This window comes from Lissotriton helveticus, chromosome 2_1 (genome assembly GCF_964261635.1).
Source record: "Lissotriton helveticus chromosome 2_1, aLisHel1.1, whole genome shotgun sequence".
NCBI classification, from domain to species: Eukaryota; Metazoa; Chordata; class Amphibia; order Caudata; family Salamandridae; genus Lissotriton; species Lissotriton helveticus.
The window spans coordinates 10,047,438-10,068,847 of NC_136059.1; the positions used below are offsets into that span (position 1 = coordinate 10,047,438).

Consider the following 21,410-nt stretch of genomic DNA (forward strand, 5'->3'; position numbering starts at 1 on the left):
AGGGATGCTGGTTTCAAACCAGGTCATCAGCGCGGCTGCGGATATCTCGCTGTTGGCGGCCCATGGTTACTGTCACGGGATCAACCAGCGCCGCCATGCTTGGCTCAGGCTCACGTCACTCAAACCGGAGGCCCAGCAGCGGGTGGCCAATCTGCCCTTTTCCGGAGAAACACTGTTCGGAAAACATGCCGATGATGAGATGGCCCGCATGAAGGCGGAGGCGGAAACCCTGACGGCTGTGGGCTTGGAAAAGCCCAAAGAAAAGAAGTCCTACCGCCCGTTCTTGAGACGGTTCGGGGCACAGGGAAAAGGACGAGGTCAGTCTTCGGGACAGCAGGAGCAGTAACAACAGCAGCAGTTCCGGAGATCCTTCCAGAAGCGCCAGAGGGGTAGAGGTGGACAACAGTCCTCTACTGTGAAAGAAAGGCCCGGCCGGGTCTCGACCCTGAGCGGTTACTTCCCCTTCATCCGTTACCCGCTCCGGTGGGGGGAAGCGTTCAATTTTTTCTGGCAGAGTGGAGAAAAATTACTCAGGACAAGTGGGTGCTGAATATTGTTTGCAATGGATACGGTCTTCGGTTCACCAGCCCTCCTCCATCGATTCCTCCGGTCTGCTCGCAGTACCAACTGCGCGAGCTCCAGGCGGAGGCCGATATCCTGTTAAGGAAAAGGGCGCTAGAAGACGTACCTCTGTCTCAAAGAGGAAGAGGTCTGTACTCCTGGTTCTTTCTGGTCCGCAAGAAGGACAAGAACGAGTTCAGGCCCATTCTGGACTTGCGACAGGCAAACAGGTGGATTCGCAGAGAAAAGTTTCGCATGCTGTCGTTGCATCAGATTTATCCTCAGTTGCAACAGGGAGACTGGCTATGTGCTATAGACCTACAGGATGCGTACTTCCATGTGCCCATTGCACGCAAACACAGGAAGTTCCTGCGATTTCAAGTCGGCACCAATCACTATCAGTACACGGTACTGCAATTTGGGCTGAAGTCTGTGCCCAGAACATTCTCGAAGTGCATGGCAGTGGTAGCGGCACACCTGAGGAAGAACAAGTTGTTTGTCTACCCGTACCTGGACGATTGGTTGATCAAGGCCTCCTCCTTCTCGGAAGCTCAAGCACACTTCCAGAAGACGTGCGTTCTATTGAACAAGCTGGGGTTGCACATCAACATGTCCAAGTCTGTCCCGACTCCGGTCCAGTGCATTCAGTACTTGGGAGCCACCATCGATACGATGTCAGCAAGCGTGTCTCCTTCGGAGGAGCGACGATTATCACTCCTTCGGAAGGCTCAGGCTCTTATGACCACTCCATATACAACAGTGAGGAAGGTGTATTCTCTACTGGGATCGATGGCCTCTTGTATCTTCCTGACGCCACACACGCGGCTGCACATGAGACCGCTGCAGGAGTGCTTGGAGGATCAGTGGGACCAGAGGAGAGGAGCTTGGGACGACAAGATAAGACGGTCTCTGCATGCTCTTCAGTCTCTGAAGTGGTGGTGTTCAGCGGAGAATCTCCTCAGAGGGGTTCCCTTCCACAAGGACATTCCCACTCAGACTATCGTGACGGATGCTTCTCTCCAGGGCTGGGGACCGCACTCCGGAGACTTACAGATTCAAGGGACGTGGTCCCCGATGGAGTCCACGTACCACATCAATTTCCTGGAACTCAGAGCTGTTCATTTGGCGCTGAAGGCTTTTCACCCGTCCTTCCAGACCAACTCTCTGCTTGTACAGACGAACAATACGACCACGATGTATTACCTCAACAAGCAGGGGGGCTCGAGATCGCGCACCCTGTCGCAGGAGGCGCAGGCGATCTGGCACTGACTTCTGGCCCGAGGACTGACAATAACGGCCACCCATCTGCCAGGTGTGCAGAATGTTCAGGCAGACGCACTGAGCAGACTGATTCAGGAAAACCACGAATGGGTCATAAACGACGAAGTACTGGGAGAAGTCTTCGCAAGGTGGGGAACTCCAGACGTAGATCTGTTCACCACCGCAGAAAACAGCAAATGCCGAGACTTCGCCTCCAGGTACTACCAGCCGGGGACGCTGGGGAATGCGTTATGGATCAACTGGTCGAACAGCTTTCTGTACGCTTTTCCACCCATTGAAGCTGCCGTGCAGGCCGGACCTTCTCACGAAGTTCGGGGGGCGGATGTTGCACCCCAACCTCTCGTCTTTGAGTTTGGCGGCATGGCTCCTGAGATAGTGCAATATGGCCATCTGAATTTCCCAGAGGATTGCATGGACATACTGAAGGAGGCTATGCAACCTTCCACTAGAACTTCTTATGCTTACAAGTGGAAGAGGTTTTGCATCTGGTGCAAGTCCAAGAACTATGACCCTACGACATGCAAGGAGGATGTCATCCTTCCATATCTACTACATCTGGCGCAGTCTGGCCTTAATGTCCATTCCATTAAGGTTCATCTGGCTGCTTTGACTGCCTACAGGAAATGTCCTTGACAGACTTCCTTCTTCCAGATCCCTGTGATCAAAGATTTTTTGGAAGGCTTGAAGAAAGTATTCCCTCCTGTCAGGCTTCCTTCGCCTTCCTGGGAATTGAATGTGGTGCTGTCCAGATTGATGAAGGAGCCTTTTGAACCTATTCATAAGGCTTCGTTGCAGCACCTGTCCTGGAAGGCGGCGTTCCTCGTGGCCATTACATCGGCCCGCAGGGTGAGTGAAATTCAGGCGTTGTGTTGCAATGAACCTTATACTGTATTTCATGCTGCTAAGGTTGTTATGCGTACTCACCCTAAATTTCTTCCCAAGGTTATTTCTGATTTTCATGTCAACCAGACTATCACTTTACCTACGTTTTTTCAGAATCCTTCATCTCCAGCGGAAAAGTCTTTACATTCCCTGGATGTTAGGAGGGTGTTGAAATTTTATCTGGATAAAATCAAAGATATTCGTAGGTCAGACCAATTGTTTATCAATTATGGATCAGTTAGGACGGGTCTTGATACCTCTAAACAGTCCATCTCGAGGTGGATTGTGTCCTGCATACAATTGTGTTACCATAAGGCTAATAAGACCTTAGGGGGCAAACCTAAGGCTCATTCCACCAGGGGCAAAGCTGCCATGACGGCTTTGCTTCGTAATGTTCCCATTGCAGAAATGTGCAAGGCGGCCACTTGGAAGTCAGTCCATACCTTTGCTAAGCATTACTGTCTGGACACTGATGCCAGGGCAGACGCTCAGGTTGGGCAGGCTTCGCTGCGAAATCTGTTCGCTCAATAGTGGTGTTATTTCTCTTTTCTCCACCGCCGCTTTGGTGTGGGGATGGGCTTGCCATTCTATTCACTAGATTATGACTATACACAGAGATCCCCTACTACAGAAGGAGTAGTTTCTGTCCTGTAACTCCAGTTCTGTAGTAGGGGTATCTCTGTTATAGTCATAAGCGCCCGCCCTCCTCCCCGGTGGAGAGAGATAGTTACGTAAGGAATGCTACAGGTCTGGCGTGTTACGCCTTCAAAAAGAACTGAAAGTAAATGGGACCTGCAGTGCATTCTGGGATACTGTGAAGTTCTGGAAGGTTCTCTTAAAGGCACAGTATCCTGCTCTGAGCCACATAATGGCAGCCTATGGGGCTTGTCTGTCCAGGTTCTCCTCTCTATCATTCTAGAGGGTGTTTGCTGTTAAAGCAAGGGAAATCTGTACAGGCTTTGCTGTTTTGTGGATTTTGTGGTGGAATTTCTAGTTGAAGTACTGGACAGTGTAGCCTTTTATAGGCTGCATTATCTGTCTTTAAATTCTCTCTTAAGTGTCTGTGTAGTTCTGCATTTTTTCGACACTTTAAGAGAATATTTTTGATTGCTCGGGGGTCCACGCACATGGGCGGGACTATTCACTAGATTATGACTATAACAGAGATACCCCTACTACAGAACTGGAGTTACAGGACAGAAACTACTCCTTGTTTCCTCTTCCTACTTGTGCTGCATTCTAAAGGTGTCCCTCCGTGCCCCAAAACAATGCAGGGACCCTTGCACCATTGCCTTTGCCCCAGACGGCACTCAGTGTGCCAGCGCCGAGCGAGAGCAGGAATGCGCCCTATGCGGTCTACACTGGATGCAGCGCAGCAGGTTGTGTTACAGCGCTGTGTTGCATCAAATGTTAGTAAATCTGGGCCTATGTGCCTATAGATCACTGGATGTAATAACAACAAGAGAGGGAGGGATACTCAGGGAGTCACTCTTTGTCCCCCCCAATCAATATCATAAACAACAAAAGAGTGAGACCAAATGAAGGAAAAGAAAAGAAAAAAAGCCAGCATGATTAATCACTCTTGTTTAAAAGAACCCTCATTCACCAACCTAGTTGGTGACCTGCTTCACATCATTGGGTCCCCACCAGAGAGGCCAAATGCCTCCCTGGTGTGCTATGATGCCTGGTTACAGCGGAGCAGGTTTTTTTGTGGTGTAAGTGCGATAGTGAAAATGTGCAGATTAAAAGGTGCCTTAGTTTATTCCCAAAAGAATTTTAATGGTGTAAAACCAGGAACCATTAAAAATAAGTGAATCGGATGTTAGTTATCTGGCCAGATTGACCAGACACATCCTGTTAAACTAGGTGAAAAGATGGGTCAACAAATTTCTGCTTCAAAAAATGCATATTAGGGAAGCATTTGGCAGGACCGTCCCTCCACGGTGGTATGCACACACTAAGGTGCACCCTAACCTGTGGGGGATATAACAAACAAACTCACGGTTTATCTGTTGGGGCCATCATGATTTTCAATTCTGTCCATCAACGGTTATTTTTGCATTTGTCACCTCGAGTGGGACGGGTATGCTCATACGTGAGTCCCGTGCTCTCCACACCACTTGACTCAAGCTATCCTGGCTGATGACGGCTGATAGCCAGAAACCGATCCTATGATGCTTGATTCCGGTCCAGGGAAGACATGGCTTGGCAGTTCGGGCTGGACTGTTCCCATGAGGCACAGGGTCAAGGCTGATTTGCATATGGCCATGTCTGAACTGGGGTGGTGTGGAGTACAAGAAACCAATGGATTTAGGCCCAGATCCCTGTACTGGGGTGAATGTATGACATTGTTCTGCATTCTGTACATCAACTGTTGTTTTTGCATTTGTCACCCCGAGTGGGACGGGTATGCTCAGCCGTGAGTCCCGAGCTCTCCACACCACTGGAGTCAAGCTATCCTGGCTGAAGACGGCTGATAGCCAGAAACCGGTCATAGGATGGTTGATTCCGGTCCAGGGAAGACATGGCTTGGCAGTTCAGGCTGGACTGTTCCCATGAGGTACAGGGTCAAGGCTGATTTGCATATGGCCATGTCTGAACTGGGGTGGTGTGGAGTGCAAAAAAATGATGGATTTAGGTCCAGATCTCTGTACTGGGGTGAATGTATGACATAGTTCTGCAATCTGTCCTCCAACTTTTGTTTTTGCATTTTTAGGTCGGGAGCATTGAGGAAGGGTTTCAATTTTCTAAGGTAACTCAGGTGGAATCTGGCTGTTTTGCCCATCGAATTGATGTGGTCCCGCTTTTTCAGGTTGCAGTCAAGGGTAATTTCCAGGGATTTGGCCGATTCCACAATGGTCGGTGGGCAATTTAAGGCTGTGATAGCCTTAATCCATGATTGAATCTCAAGGTTGGTATTGGGAGCGGAGACCAGGAGAAATTCTGTTTTCTTTGCATTGAGTTCGAGTTGATTGGATGCAAGCTATTGCACGGTGAGTTTCAGGGCTTCGTTCAGGGAGAGAATCTCTTCAAGAGATGAGGTTTTGATGTAGATCTGAGTGTCATCAGCGTACATATGTTATTACGCATTGCGTAATACTTTGCTAAGCAGTTCTAGAGGGACTCCAACCATGACCGGGGAGGGTACAGATAGGTTGCCGTTAATTTGGAATCTCTGTGACCAGTTTTGGAGGAAGGACCTAAACCATTCTAGTACAGTGTCATCCAATCCCTTCCTGAGTTTGAGGCGTTGAGTAGTTTTTTATGGTTGACTGTGTCGAAGGCCGAGGATAGGTCAAGGAGGATTAGGAAACAAGTTTTGCCTTGGTCAAGGGCTTGGAGGGCATCATCCACGATGTGGGACATGGTGGTTTTGATGCTGTGCCCTGGTCTAAATCCGGATTGGAAGTCATCGAGCAGGTAGCTTTCTCCAGCACTTTGGCTAAGAGGGGGATTTTGGAGATGGGTCTGAAGTTGTCGGGGGAGGCTGGACCCAGTGACAGCTTTTTCAGAATGGGGCGGACTTGGCCAGCTTTTAGAGAGTCAGGCATTGATTATTGTAGTCCTGCTAGGAATAGTGGATTGGGCAATGGGAGATAGGCAGTTGGAAGGGAGCGGGTCATTAAAATGGTTGCTCGGGTTTAAGGTAGATAGGATTTTAGAGATGGAGTCTTCGTCATAGTCTTTGAAGACAGTCCAGTGAGCATGATTTTTGGGTGGAGCCTGTGGGTGCGTCGTGGTAGGAGGAGGCAGGTTAAGAAGGGGTTGAGGTTGTGTGATGGAGCTGAGTTTGTTTCCGTGGGCTGAGATTTTGTCAGCGAAGAAAGAGGAGAATTCCTCTGAGGATATACGATACTTGGGCGTTTCTTTCGATGTTTTGGCCAGTTTATTAGATTGGTATTTGACCAGTTTGAAGAGCTTGTGGGGGTCTGTTCTTGGATTTCTCTAGTTCAGTTCTGAAAAAGTCTTTTTTGAATTGAGTATGTTCCTGTTGTAGACATTTCTGGCCTGGCGGAAGAGTTTTAGATGTGCGCTAGAGGGGTGCTGCCTCCTTGATCTTTCAGCTTGCCGGAGGGCTCGCCGCTCATTATTAAGGGATCCCTTGAACCAGGGGTTTCTGTCATTGATTTGGGTTCTTTTCAGTTTTCGTGGGGCTAGATCATCCAGGATTTTCGATATAGTCGCGGAGTAGTGATCGTTGAGGCCACTGACTGTTGTGATATGCGAAGGGGGGGGGTCGGAATTGCGGCGAGCCTCAAGTTCACTGCTGTCCAAGTTCTTGGTGTCTCTGATCCAGCTTTTAGGAATCGTCAGTTGTGATGCTCTTGTCTTGTGGGTGCCAGGTAGATGGAAGGTGATGGCGTGATGGTCAGACCAGCTGCATGGGTCAATAAGCTTGACTGTTGATTCTTTGCAGATGATCCAGTCAAGAGTGGCCCCTTTTGAATGAGTTGGTAGTGAGCAGGCTTGGGTCAGGGCTTAATCAGCCAGGAGGTCTTTGATGGCGTTGACATGTGAATCTTTGGGATTGTACCAGTGCAAGTTAAAATCACCTAGGAAAATATTGTTGGCATTGGTGGGAATCCTAGCTGCGATGATTTCCATGAGGCTCCTCAAGACCTGGCTCTTCGAGCAGTAGCATCAACTCCCCTTCTCCCCTCAGCGCCTTGGGACCCCCACGGGTAAGTAGCGCACTTTACAAGTACTCTGATTGATTGATTGCTTGATTGAAGGAGTCGTTCATGCCTGGGAGATGGTAAAAGATGTGCAGGTTGCACAGTTGGGTGGAGTTGCTGCAAATAGGGAGGGCGAGGTATTCACAGGATTTGGTGGTGTTCGCCAAAAGTTCAGTGACAAGAAAGTTAGAGCGGTAGATGCAGGCGATGCCCCCTCTTTCTTGTTAGATTGTCTGTCCAGCCTTGCGATGTTGTAGTTAGGATGGACTAGGAGGTCCAGGCATGGAGAGGAGGATTCATTAAGCCATGAATCTGTTAGGATTGCTAAGTCGAAGTTTTTGAAAAGGATGAGATCAGCAATATCTGCTGCCTGCTTACCTGCCGATTGGCAATTGATTACCAGACCAGACAGAGAAGATTTGAATGGAGTTTGGGGAGTCTGGGCAGACAGGTGAACAGGTGCTAGATTACTCTTAACCACAGTCCTGTTGTGGAGAGTGGCTGGCCTGTTGGGGTTGATAGTGACCGTGTGTATGGCATGTTCGGCATTCAAGTTGAAAAGATAAGGTGTAGCTGGGATAGTGTTGTAGTCTCAGACAATGGCAAGGGTTTCCATTTCAGTGAGGTCTAGTGGACTTGGAGTGGCCAGGGTAGAGTAGTAGGAGAGGATAACAGCAAGGGTTTTTTCCTCTGAGAAGTGGCATGGTTGCTTATGGGGGCGAAGATGTCTCAAGGCTAGCGGAAGAGGTTGTTTAGGGAGCTCTGGCAGACTTCAGGCAGCCTGCTCCGAACGCAGGCACCCAAGCACCACATGCAAGGGTGCGTGCATTGCAAGGAGAATTGTGTTTGTGCATGAAGAAACACCGTCCTGCACAAAAACAATCCCTCAAGGAATGTCCCTCTTTCTATGTCTGCATAGAAAGAGTAACTAATGAGAAGACGAAGACTCTTCACACCTCATTACATCATCCTCCGAAAGGTGCAGTGATTTCACACAATCCCAGCCTTACAAACCTTTAAAATCCATTGGTGAATGCACAGGAACGCCCATGCCCCATCCATGGAACACCTCCCTGAGTGAAATGCAATGATGTGCAGCGCAATCCACTGCCTTGTGTAACAGTTCCTTATAAGGCCGTGCAAGGCAGCACAGATTGTCCCGGGCATGGCTTTGTAAATATCTACTAGCATTTTGCACCGTGGCTGCATCACAAAAGTAGCACAACCATGGTGCAATATGTTGGTAAATCTGTCCCCTGCTCTATACCATTAATATGTTCATGAAGGCATTTTAAATGGCCCTGATCCAGCAATTATTCCCAACTAACAAACAACCACTTCTACGTGAAACAACTGATATCTCAGGCATTTCTTCTCACTGTAGGAGATGGCTTACACCTCTGCTAGTTATAGCTAAGATATGCATACTCAGACATTGGTTGTTGACTAACCTGCCAACGAGTAAAGAATGGATGACTGAAATAAATAAAAAAGACTGATATGAACAAACTATTTATAATTACAAAACAAAATGCTTGAGTTCCTTGCAATGTAGTGTCTCTTCCTGCACAAAACAATCCCTGTAATGCAGACACCCTGGCAGGAGATTGTGCACCAGCGCAGGCAGAGAATGAGCCGTATCTTGATAGAATTGATGCATTTCTGCTTTTTCCCTGTCACGCAATGCCGCAAGTTGCCTCGTGGCGTTGCGTGGAAATATGAAACATCTGACCCTTGGTCTCCATTTATTGATACAGGGATGAGAGCTTGACATGAATGAGGGAGAGACATTCTAACTCTTGCAATGATTTCTGACAGCCGCCTGGCTCATGTGACACCTCAGCTGTTCCTACACATACACACAGTAGTGTGACCCCACAGAAACAACCCCCCATATCATGAAGGATGTATGGACAGAACACCAATACCAAAGAAGAACAGTTAGGGTTCCAGCTATTACTAAAGAATAACAGGAAAGCAGACAGGACATTGGGAAACGTGTAGCATCAATGATGGTGTCAGAGGTCGATAGTGCAGGGATTGTGCCACCGTGTTCCATGCTATATAAAGGGTTGCCCACTTACACTATTCAGAATGATTAAACAGTATCTCTAATCCTAATCGATTACCTCTAACCACAAATGGAAGTGTTACCTCTGCTATTTCATATACCCTCCTGTGTCCAAATACCACAAATATTATGTTTTCCTTTATTTTTCTTTATTAACTACTATTGATGATAATGTATGCTACAAACATATATAATAGAGACGCAATACATTGTAAGAAATAGTTCTGACTCACCATATACTGTTCATTCTGGGCTGAAAATATCAATTTTAGTATAGAAATTTTACAGCAAAGACTATTTGGATTAATACAATTAATTCATTCATTTAACAGATACTCTGCTTTTAAACACATGCAGTGCAAATAAAGTGTGATGTTTAACAACAATCAGCCACATGTAAACATATAACTGCATCCCAGGACACAGAACCATATTACAGGATGAATAACCCTTCCAAGATTGTCTTCTCTGCAGTAAACCACAAACAGATTCTGCTCTTTGTACATACATCCTTGTGAAGTTACTTGAAGCAATAAAAGGGTGAAGCTGCATTTACAAACTCACTGCCTCAGAAGCAACTCCTGGAAATACCCAGGACACCTCACACAGGCTACTCAAGAACACAATGTGTATATTTATAGACTCTAGATGAGGCGCTGCAAGACTGGTCTTTCTAAAGTGAGAAACTACAACTAGACTCAAACAACAATAAAACAAATGGGATCACAACTTGAGCTGCTCAGTTACATTCCAGTCTTCTATTCTTATTCAACCAACCAAAAATGCCTACTCTTTGAGCTGCATCCGCATGGACTCAAACCCATCCCTATTGGCTCACTCAAAAAATGCCTGTTACTATAAACATTTGTAATGCTTTCCTGCCCAGAGCCCAAAGGTTGTACAAAAGGATGATACAATGTTGGACTCAATTTTCTGCCCCCACCACCACCACAAAGAAAATGCAAAATTTTAATATTAATGTGACTTTCAAACTTCCAGTCTGAACTACAAATGGCCACAGGAAGTCAAACGTTCTCTGGTGTTAATATTTGGTCTGAAAACAATGATGTAACATTTGGGAATGAATATGCAGCCCAGCAGTCCAACGCTAGAAGTCAAGATGGCGAAGACTTCCACGGCCACCATGTACCTGCCCTTCGTGCTGACATAAGCCGGGATGAAGGAGACCCAGACGCTGCAGAACACCAGCAGGCTGAATGTGATGAGCTTGGCTTCGTTGAATTTATCTGGGAGGTTCCTGGCTAGGAAAGCCACAATGAAGCTGGCAAAGGCCAAGAGGGCCATGTAACCAATCACAGCGTAGAAGGCAGTGATAGAGCCCATGTCACACAGCAGGATCTTCTTGCCAGTCTCAGAGTGCATGTCAGTGCCAGGGTGCGGTGGAGAGGTGAGCAGCCAAGACACACAGATTGCCACCTCTCCCAGTGTGCACAAGAGGACAACCGAGCCAGACATCCAGGGTCCCAGCCATCGACTCAATTTGCGGCCAGGCCTGGTGGCATTAAAGGCAATGACTACAGTGATGGTTTTTGCTAAAACACAAGACACAGCAACAGCAAAAATAATCCCAAATGCAGCCTGTTGGATCAGACAGGTGAATGTTGAAGGCTGCCCAATAAATAAGAGAGAGCAGAGAAAGGCCAAAGTTAGTGAGACAAGGAGTGTGTAGCTGAGACCACGGTTATTGGCCTTCACTATTGGGGTATCCCGGTGTCTGATAAAGATTCCCAGCACTCCAGCAGTGACCACAGAGAAGATAATGGCCGCAGCAGCCAACGTCACACCTAGACTATCGCTGTATGAGAGGAATTCAATGGCCTTCAGGAGGCATCCATCCTTCCTGTCATTCGGCCACTGGTCCTCGGGGCACTGCATGCAGCTCTCCATGTCTGCAAGAAAGTTAAAATTATATCAGCCATTGCCAGTCTTTCAAGCTGTTACAAATAGTCCTTTGATAATGTAATAAAACATATTCCTACATTCTTTTGAGCATGTTTCATTAGGAGCAATAAAGTGATCATTGTTCACATCTTTAGATAGAAGGACCATGTCTGATTTAGCTTGTGCTGTTCTAATGCAATCATGATCACACCTCCCACCCTGAAAACCCAGACAGGAAACTGGCAGTAACACTGCACCTGGCAGGACTGATACCAGGGGTTGGCGGAAGATTGTTGGGGAACTGCTAAAGGAGCAAAAAGACATTTATTTTAAATTTGTCTGGATCACCCGGTGAATTTGTGCATTCAATAGAAAACAGCAACTTGACTCATTATTATTCCATTCTAGGTAAACACTGTCTCTACAATCACCTTACCAATTGATAAGGGTTGAGGGAGCTTCGTTATTCACCATTTGAGACCCTCTCCCCCGTTAATACAGGATCTTAATTCAAATGGTTCCAGGACTCCTCTCCAAACAGTAGAATCCCAAAATATGACCGCTGATTAATGTGGCACATTGGATTCTGGGTCATTGCGTTAGGGACGGCAATCAAAGTGTCATTAGGGAGTGGAAAGGAGAACCCCCAATCAAAGCTCCAGTTACTGAAGGATGCCTCCCTCCCAGGGCAGCTTGGACCTGCCTCTTGAAGGAGGAGAACATCCCTCAGCCTCAGTGGTAAATCCGTTAACAAAACAGCAGGTTATCTGAGGACACACAATAGACATTATCACCTGTACTTTGTGGTGGAAATTCCAATGAAACTGAATAACACATATACGAATAAAGGGGAAAGAATCAAAGTCTCCAATCGCTGGTAACCTGTCTGACCTTTTACAGAAAGTGATGATTAGCTAAAAAGACCCAAAAGATTCCCAGATGGCACCCCCTTGAGGGGACAGATCCTGAAGTATTCACTTTAAACTTTAAACATTATTGCTACTGACATAATTTGAAGCCCTAAGATGGTCTCATTTTATACCCAGCCTAGTAATAATATTGAAGGTTTAAGTGATTTCACTAATGAGGAGGCTGATGATGGATTTGTTATAATGTGTAGATTTTCTCTTCACAGTCAGGCCCACTAGAGTACTGAGGTGATGCTTCGAGGCGCCCTCTAGCCAGGGTCTCCAAGCGGCCTGCAGTTGGCCAAACCCCAACAATGAGGCTGGAGACCAAGAGCAATTTTGGTTCTGGGGTCACCCTAAATGTAATCAGAATGTGTCCCGGTGAATGCCTTTGATGCCTATCTTTTACATAAGGGAGCTGAAACACGTTGACTTGACATGAGGGTTTCATGATTTATTCTGGTTTTTTGACCTTTTAGAAGGAACACCTAAATAATGTAGCATCTTCATCTTTCCATATAAAATAATATTCCTATTCTGGTGATGCTTATGTATTTGGGAAGATTTGTTTCTATTGATAGCGCTTGTACAAATGAGATGAAGGACTGCAAGTGTGGGGCTGTCCTACTAATGAAGTGATGAAGTGATAAGTGCACTGCTTAGTTGATCCCCCCCTTTAGGAATAGAGTCAAGCTTGCAATCCACATCATACATTCCTTATCATATGAAAGAGAAACTAGAAGCCACATACTACGCTGGTGTCACAACATCAGGGGGCGGTCTGTTCTTTAGCCTTTATATTGCTCTTCATCCATCCTCTATTTGTCTCCTTGTATATATGAGCTGACTCTTATAATGCTCCAAGGATAGGAGCAATCACTGTGACTAGACTGTTGTCAGATTACCAATGGAGGGGCAGAGAGATGGGGATCTCAGACTCTTTACACTAGAGAAGGTCAAACCAAGTAGGCAGAGCATGTTTTACTTTCTATAAGTAGGAGGTTGGTTTACCGTCTAGCCACAAGTATGACTGACGCGCGTGATGAAGTGGTGCGGCACCTTATGTGAACCTTGTGGTCTTGTGAACCGCATTAACTATAAGAGCTAACCCGACTTCCATTACCAGGTGCTAACATCGTACTAAGGGGTCAGCCAACGCTTTCTCTTATTCTGTGTCAATATGTTATAGAAAATGTAAAAATCTCCTTTGTTCCTGTTTATTTCCTATTAAAATACATTCTAGTAGAGTTATATTTGACCATATATCCATATGTCCATAAATACATCATATTAATTAGTCAACTATGTATTACACTGTACGACACTGCACAAAAGACAATTGAGTTAATACAAAAAGACAGACACATTTCAGGCATTATTACTCACCCCCTTCATGGTCCCGAGCATGTCATAGACATGACAGGAGTGTGCTTTCTGGCACATCAGGTGACGACAGACCAAAGTATAGTGAATATAAACAAAGCTGGTTTATGTGCAGTGTGCTGTTCTTTTGAGGGTAAGGTACTCAAGGGAGATTTCCTCTTGAGTCACCAACCTCCAGAGCCTAGTAGTCCCCTTTTCAGGATACACAGACCCTCACCCACCTTGGTGATATGCTTTATCATCGGGTCATGCCCCATGTGTGGTCTGAAGTGCAATCCCCAACTCCGTGGTGAATCACTTTTTGAAGATCTTTTTTGGTGATCACAGGACCCTAAAGTTGAAGTTCCTTTTTGTGGTCTGGCTTGACATCACAGCTGTGAGAATCAACAGGAGAGGGGCTTTGGATTTACTAAATGTTGGCAAACAGGAGTATATGTTCTGATTGGGCAGAAGTTGTGTGCTTCCTCAAAAAAAGTGCTAGCCATCCATGCAATTGTGATAATTTCCTTTATTTAGATAGCTGCCTGAGCTTGAACTTTGGGGGGCACACACATGACATCATAATACTGTTAAAGCGTCTTAGATAACTAGATAATTTACAGTACTTTTCTTTGACAGCGGCAGAGATGGGAGTAGGGCAGTAATTAACATACATGGACCGTTATATCTGGCTTGAAAGTGCAAATCAGCAAGTGATCAGGAAAAAAGAACTATCAGAATCCTACTAAGAGAAGCCTAGACCACGATTCGCAAAGTTAAAGTTAGACCTAAAGTCTAACTTAGACCCAGAGTCTACATTAACAACCTTTCTGTAATCACAAAGGTAAGCTACTACTAGTAATTTTAATGCTAGTAATTCTTTCAGTCGAACCTTTACTACTAGCAACTTTAATACTAGTATGTTTACTAATAGTAAAGGTCATAGTAGTAACTAACTTTATGAATATTGAAAAGTAATAAATTGGACTTATGGTCTAACTCTGACAAAAGTCTAAGTTTACTACTTTTCGGTATTTACAAAGGTAATCTACTACTAGTAACTTTACTACAAGTAATCTTACCACTCTTGACTTGACTACTAGAAACTTTACTAGTGTTTAAATACTAAAGGAGTTAGTAGTAACAAACCTTTATGAATACCGAAAGTAGTAAAGTTAGACTTTTGTTCCAAATTAGACTTTTGATCTAAATTTACCTTTGGACATTGGGCCTGCAGACTTTAGGTCTAAAGTTAGAATCCAGGCGTATAGTTAGATGTCAGGTGTAAAGTTAGACTCCCGGTGTAAAGTTAGGCTTCAGGTGTAAAGTTAGATGTCAAGTGTAAAGTTAGACTCTAGGTGTAAAGTTAGATTCCAGGTGTAAAGTTAGGCTTCAGGTGTAAAGTTAGATGTCAGGTGTAAAGTTAGACTCCAGGTGTAAAGTTAGACTTCAGGTGTAAAGTTATATGTCAGGTGTAAAGTTAGACTCCAGGTTTAAAGTTAGATGTCAGGTGTAAAGCTATACTTCAGGTGTAAAGTTAGACTTCAGGTGTAAAGTTAGACTCCAGGTGTAAAGTTAGACTTCAGGTGTAAAGTTTGACTCGACTTCAGGTGTAAAGTTAGACTTCAGGTATAAAGTTAGACTTCAGGTGTAAAGTTGGACTTCAGGTGTAAAGTTAGACTTTAGGTCTAAATGTAGGGGATTATTTACGAGCCCCTTCTGAAACTTTTGCATCGCTGTTGAGTAACTTTTCGGTGGCTGAGTAAATAATGCGCCACGTTCCACCATATTTACAAGGCAGATGTGTCACTTTATAAAACACTGCGCTGCATTATACCTGCACCAGGTATAATGTATGCAAGGTGGGCGTTCCCCCGCATCAAAGCCTCATAGAAGTGGTGCAGTGAAATCTTTCAGATTTCCCTGCATCAGTGCTAGGATGCCATTGCATCAAAACCTTATTCCTGCCACACAGCAGTTGTAGGAGTGACACAGGCCCTTTGACATGGGGCTTGGCCCACGTGAAAGGACACATTGTTGGAGTTGTGTCTGTTTTGAGACAACCCCCAGCCATTTGTCACTTTTGCAGCTACAGCTATGTCAGGATTCCTGATGTATCTGTCAATCCTTGCGACATGAGCGCCGGACCGTAAATACAGAGCATCCATGGTGTCGCAAGGAGAGCGCACTGAAAAGTGTTGCATCGCTGGTTTATCCCAGCGATGCAACACTGTCATGTTCATGCTGTGCGCAGGGGTGTACACCACACACAGGACGCAGGTTGGTTTGCCACTTCTCTATTCTTACATCATGCAGTTGCTCGTTCCCACGTCCGTCCACGTCTCTGTCCTGGTCATTGTGTCCTTCCTGTCCCGTCACCGGATCTGGTGTCCGGTGACCTGGTCACTCTGCCTGAGGACCCAGAGGGTCCTACTGCCCTACTGTCAGTCGCCCACACTGTCGGATCCCAACATCTCCGTCACGACATCTCCCCCCTTGTTGCAAACAAATGTTCGTGACACATTTATCATAGTCCTCATTCACAGTTATATTGATGAAGGTGAAAGAATAAGAGAGAGAGAGAGAGAGAGAGAGAGAGAGAGAGAGAGAGAGAGAGAGAGAGAGAGAGAGAGAGAGATGTTGTTCGATGGCCCAGAGGCCTCTTCCTTTACACCTCTTCAATTAGTCTCCTTAGTTCCATGTGTTTCCTTCTTCATCGCTGTTTTCTGATATCCCCTTGAGCTTCTTCCTTTTGTGTGCCTTTCTATAGTTCTTGCTTTGACCTTTCCGCTTCTCTTGCGTCTGCCTTGCTGACATGCGAAAGGTGCCCTGTGACGTGACACTGGCCAAACTGCCGCCTTTGCCATCCGTTCTTTTACTTTTGTCATCTTCAATTTGCCTCCGGGGATCTCGTTGCTCCATTTCCTCGCTTGTCCTTCTTTTTTGCTCCTGAGCCTTTGTTGTTGCTTTTGCTGTTTGAGCTCTTGCAGCAGTGTCTTCTTGTTCCACGCTTTTTCCTTTCTTGTGTGTGATAGTCTCACTCTACTTCATTCTCTCATTGCCACCACCTGTCTTCGGTAATTTATTTATTTTTTGTTGATGTTGTGTCACCTTTGCTACCAGTTCTGTTTCGTTGCCATCTGAATTAGTCTTTCTGCGCTGTCCCCTGTTAGCATGTGCTGGGTCGTCCTCGGCCGTCATAGCAAATCTGATCTCTTTCAATTCTTTGTGGTGCTCTTCGGTCCATGTGACACGTTTTCCTTTGTTTGTTAGCCCCTTCGGTGGGGTGCTTGTGATGGCAATATCTTCTTCCAGTCTTTCAGTTGCCATGAGACCCATCATTTGCGTTGTGACGTTGCTCAACAGGCACGGCGCTGTTTCTTCTGTGAACTTTCCTCGCTCCATTTCTTTTGCGTCTGCTGTCGCTCTAGCCTCCGCTCTTGCTAGGGCCAGGATGTTTTCTAGTGATGTTGGCTCTTTGCTCCTGTCACGGCATCCTTCTATTATTCGCAATCTTATTGCTTGTGTGTTGTCAAATTCACAATGCGTTACAAGTTTCCTCAGTCTGGTCGCAAAGTCATCTGGTCTTTCGCCTATTTGTTGAGACGCAGTTGCGAAATTGTATCTTTCAAGATCAATATTTCTTTGCTGGTCAAATTTCATTGTTAAACATTTCTTTACTTTTTTATAAGTAGTTATTTCCTTTGTTGGTAGCGTCACTAGGAGGTCCCCAATGTCATCGCCTGCATAATTTAGTAATAGACCCAGTTTCTTTGCCTCTGTCGCATCAGTCTCTTCCATGTATCTCTCCAGATGTCTGATCCAATTCTCCCACCTTATTCCTACTTGTGGCTCCGACAAGTTGAATGGTGGTATTCTTCTGTATTTTTGTTGTTTCCCGTGCTCTTTCTGGCACTCTTCTGTGGTATTCTTCTGTATTTTTGTTGTTTCCCGTGCTCTTTCTGGCACTCTTCTGTTTCCTGTGCTCTTCCTGGCACTCTTCTATTTTTGTTGTTTCCCGTGCTCTTTCTGGCACTCTTCTGTTTCCTGTGCTCTTCCTGGCACTCTTCTATTTTCCGTGCTCTTCCTGGCACTCTTCTATTCTCCGTGCTCTTCCTGGCACTCTTCTATTTTTGTTGTTTCCCGTGCTCTTTCTGGCACTCTTCTGTTTCCTGTGCTCTTCCTGGCACTCTTCTATTGTCCGTGCTCTTCCTGGCACTCTTCTATTCCCCGTGCTCTTCCTGGCACTCTTCTATTCTCCGTGCTCTTCCTGGCACTCTTTTTTTTGTTGTTATTTCTTCTATTATCTTTTTCTTTTTTTTTTTCCCGTGCTCTTTCTGGCACTCTTCTGTTTCCTGTGCTCTTCCTAGCACTCTTCTATTCTCTTTATTCGTCCTTGTCACCCTTTGTTCTTTCTTTATTTTCTCCTTTGTCTGTTCTTTTTTCTCTTGTTTCTCTCTTAACTCGCCCCATTCAAGTATGGCCGCCGGTGCTCTTGATGCTCTCGCGATGACTTGCGCCAGCCAGCCTCTTCCACACATCTCGCGAGAGCTCGCTCCACTACTTTCTAATCGCGCTCTTGTTTTCAGCGCTTACCATTGTCGGCCGTATCTGCTCTCGGAGGCTGTCGAGGTGTATTTCAATTTTTCTTCTTCTTTTCCATCTAAGTCCCACTATTTGCGCATCCATGGGTGTTCCTTTATTTCCTATGGCGCCTCGGTGGACACGCGTCGATCCGTCTCTTGCCTTCGTCGCCAGTTGTCATGTTCATGCTGTGCGCAGGGGTGTACACCACACACAGGACGCAGGTTGGTTTGCCACTTCTCTATTCTTACATCATGCAGTTGCTCGTTCCCACGTCCGTCCACGTCTCTGTCCTGGTCATTGTGTCCTTCCTGTCCCGTCACCGGATCTGGTGTCCGGTGACCTGGTCACTCTGCCTGAGGACCCACAGGGTCCTACTGCCCTACTGTCAGTCGCCCACACTGTCGGATCCCAACATCTCCGTCACGACAAACACGTTTCACAAATGAGGGCCTACGACTGGTAATCTAAAGTCACATGTTGGTCCCACTGAGTGCGGGATTTGATTGGGCTTAGTTTGTGCGCTTCCACTAAAAATGATTTTCATGACTCTATTCCAGATGTTTGCTTTGTACGAAGTTCACACTTAATACAATGGTCTTAGTTTGGGTATGGTCGCAAGCCAATAATAAAGGCCATATGCCTCATTGTTTATCATTTAAAGTTACAACAAAGGCAACATTATTTTAAAGTCAATCGGCATTAGAGGGTGGACTGTAATTATTCTAAATTAAAGTCTAAAGATGTTTTTTTGTTCTATGGAATCTAACAGATCACTTTAATAGGCGAGGATGGATTGTTATTACTCTGAATTAAGGCAAGGGCTTTGGTGTTGGTTACTCCCTCTGACAAGCAATGAGTACTGAAGATTTGCACTTTGAGAATTCTTCTTAAGCCCTATTAGAACAAATGCTGTTCTGTTTTGCCAACTATAATTTAGTATATGTTTGCAGTTTTATGACTCTATGCCAGGTGGTTGCTTTGTGGGGCAGCTTATAATCAGCAGAGTTGTCCTGAGTTAATTACAGTGACAAACAACTGATACCAGGCCTGATTAGTTCACTAGGAAAAAATATTTCCGCTGCCTTAGGTCTGATCTGTTTATTATGAAAGTTATGATAAACTCATTAGGGTTGTCTTGAAAAGCATATGTTTAAATCAGCACTAGTCCCTCTATATTGAAGCCTACAGGCTTCAGGTAGGTATTTTGTTACACGAAATGGTAGATGACATTTGGTAGGGAATGATTTTAGTGTTGGGTACTGCCTTTGAAAAATCCTAGAAGGAGGTTTGCACTGTAACAATTCTTGCTAGTATCTCTTAGATATCTGTCAGGATCATGTAAAAAAAATCATTAAATATTACATCCCTCCATATATATAAATCTGTTTCCATACAGATATATCGAGAGCCTGTGGCTCCACTCTGTTCTACCATTGGACTCTCTGAGTATCATTGCACTCTGCTTCCATTTTTGACAGGGACCTGCATGGAATAAGGGTTCAGCCTGCATCTGATCCTTTCTTTACCAATTTCGATTGGGTCTTTTTCATGCTGTAATTGGTGACTCACCACTTTGGACTTTCGCTGACCCAAGAATTGAGAACCATATTATCAACGGAATGACGTTAGGTGGATGGAACTAATGAGAATCTTCTTTGTATACCCTAATACCAAATGTTCTCTACTGTGAGGGTGAATTGAACAATGGCCAGGAGACTGCTGTGAGGAAGCTTCAGTGCCCTCCGTTCTGAGAAGTGACAGGATACTTTCCCTAGATCCATCTGGCTGCAGAAAATACACAAGGTAAGGTCATTCAGATCAGCAGATTTATTATTGTCTTCCAGGTTAGGATGGATGTCACCACAAAGTGAAAGTACCTCTGCTCACACACATGAATTATGACAATGTAGGCCATGTCACAAGAGAGTAGTACAAGCATCCATCACACTTTCAAAACAACATTGAAGGAAGGTCCTTGAGTGAGGAGTATCCCTTAATCCTGTTATTCAGGACATACCCTCAGGCCAAACACACACCACGTCAACAACCCTGATACATCTCACTCCCCCCATCAGAAGGGAACAGAGTGTTGAAGCATGTCACTTATTGTGGGTGTAATGTCCTTTGAACAACTGATTAATGATTATTTTATTGAATTATCATCATAGAACTGTGTTCAAAAGCAGATCGCAGGGTATTGTTGCTGTTTATCGAAATTTGGTCTCAAGTTGGGACAAGATTTGGTCCCTTTATACCATCTGTGGATGGGACGTTTTTGACCGCTTGATAAGATGGTCGTCCTAGGGTGGTAAATCGACAAATAATTCCAAGCACTGTGATCACAACACACTGTTTTATAAGCCCGGATGAAGCTCCTTTGTGTCATGGAATGAAACACGTTAGCTGGATTTTAAATCTGTACAATACAAATGATCAATAAATGAAGATAATGGCCTTAACATTGCAAAATTGAACTTCTTTCCTGGTGCACCTTTCTTTTGAAGAATAGAACTGTTTATATTTGTAGATTGAGAATTTGCTGGTGGAGAGTTGTGACGTTTCTAAGTGTGACTCTGTGAATTTGTAAGGATACTAATATCATTATTCTGCTACTATGAAAGTTGTAATGTGGTATTGTACATGTTGATGAAAGAATGGTGGTGGGAGTAGCAGATCACATACCACATAAACACTCTTATTCCCTATCCTAGCAGGTGTTATGTTGCAGGCAGTGCTCACTTTCCGAACCTTAAATATGACTTCCACCTAGTATTGGACATGTATTTAAGGCTTTAGAGTATGAATGTTTCACTCACCAGTCCTAATTGAAAACTCTCCTTCTGCACATAGCACACAGCAATAGCAGCAAATGGGCATTTCTGGTATTGGGACTTTGCGGTACCCAGGGTGGCAGCTCTCACTGCAGACAGAGCGGGGAGTCTGTGAGGAACAACAGAGCAAAGAAGAAGAATTACATATGCAATACTTAATATGTTTAATGGCTGCTAGTAGTCAGCATGAGAGTTACCTTTCACTACTGGCCCTTATTTCCATCTGAACTGATATTTTTAGTCAATCAATCAAAATGAGCTTTATTCGATTTTGAAAAATTAAAATCATAAAATCATACACATAATCCGACAATACACCATCATACATAGCATAAAAATACTCATATAT

At 45.1% G+C, this 21,410-nt stretch overlaps 1 protein-coding gene across 1 annotated transcript; it reads right to left on the minus strand.

The window, feature by feature from the left end:
• Positions 1-10,476: 10,476 nt before the first annotated feature.
• On the minus strand, positions 10,477-21,155 carry LOC144819178 (vomeronasal type-2 receptor 26-like). The gene is made up of 2 exons (XM_078677150.1): positions 21,047-21,155; positions 10,477-11,381 (listed from the first exon to the last, which is right to left on the minus strand). Exons 1-2 carry the CDS (start codon positions 21,105-21,107, stop codon positions 10,477-10,479), a joined length of 966 nt encoding a protein of 321 aa, XP_078533276.1. The 5' UTR covers positions 21,108-21,155.
• Positions 21,156-21,410: the final 255 nt, after the last annotated feature.

Bases quoted from the DNA above. Each gene is read 5' to 3' on its own strand.
- LOC144819178 (XM_078677150.1), bottom strand. From the start codon at position 21,107: ATGCCCATTTGCTGCTATTGCTGTGTGCTATGTGCAGAAGGAGAGTTT. The intron at 11,382-21,046 runs GTGAGTGAAACA...ACTTTCTTGCAG, and splicing joins AGAGTTTTCAATTAGGACTG to ACATGGAGAGCTGCATGCAG.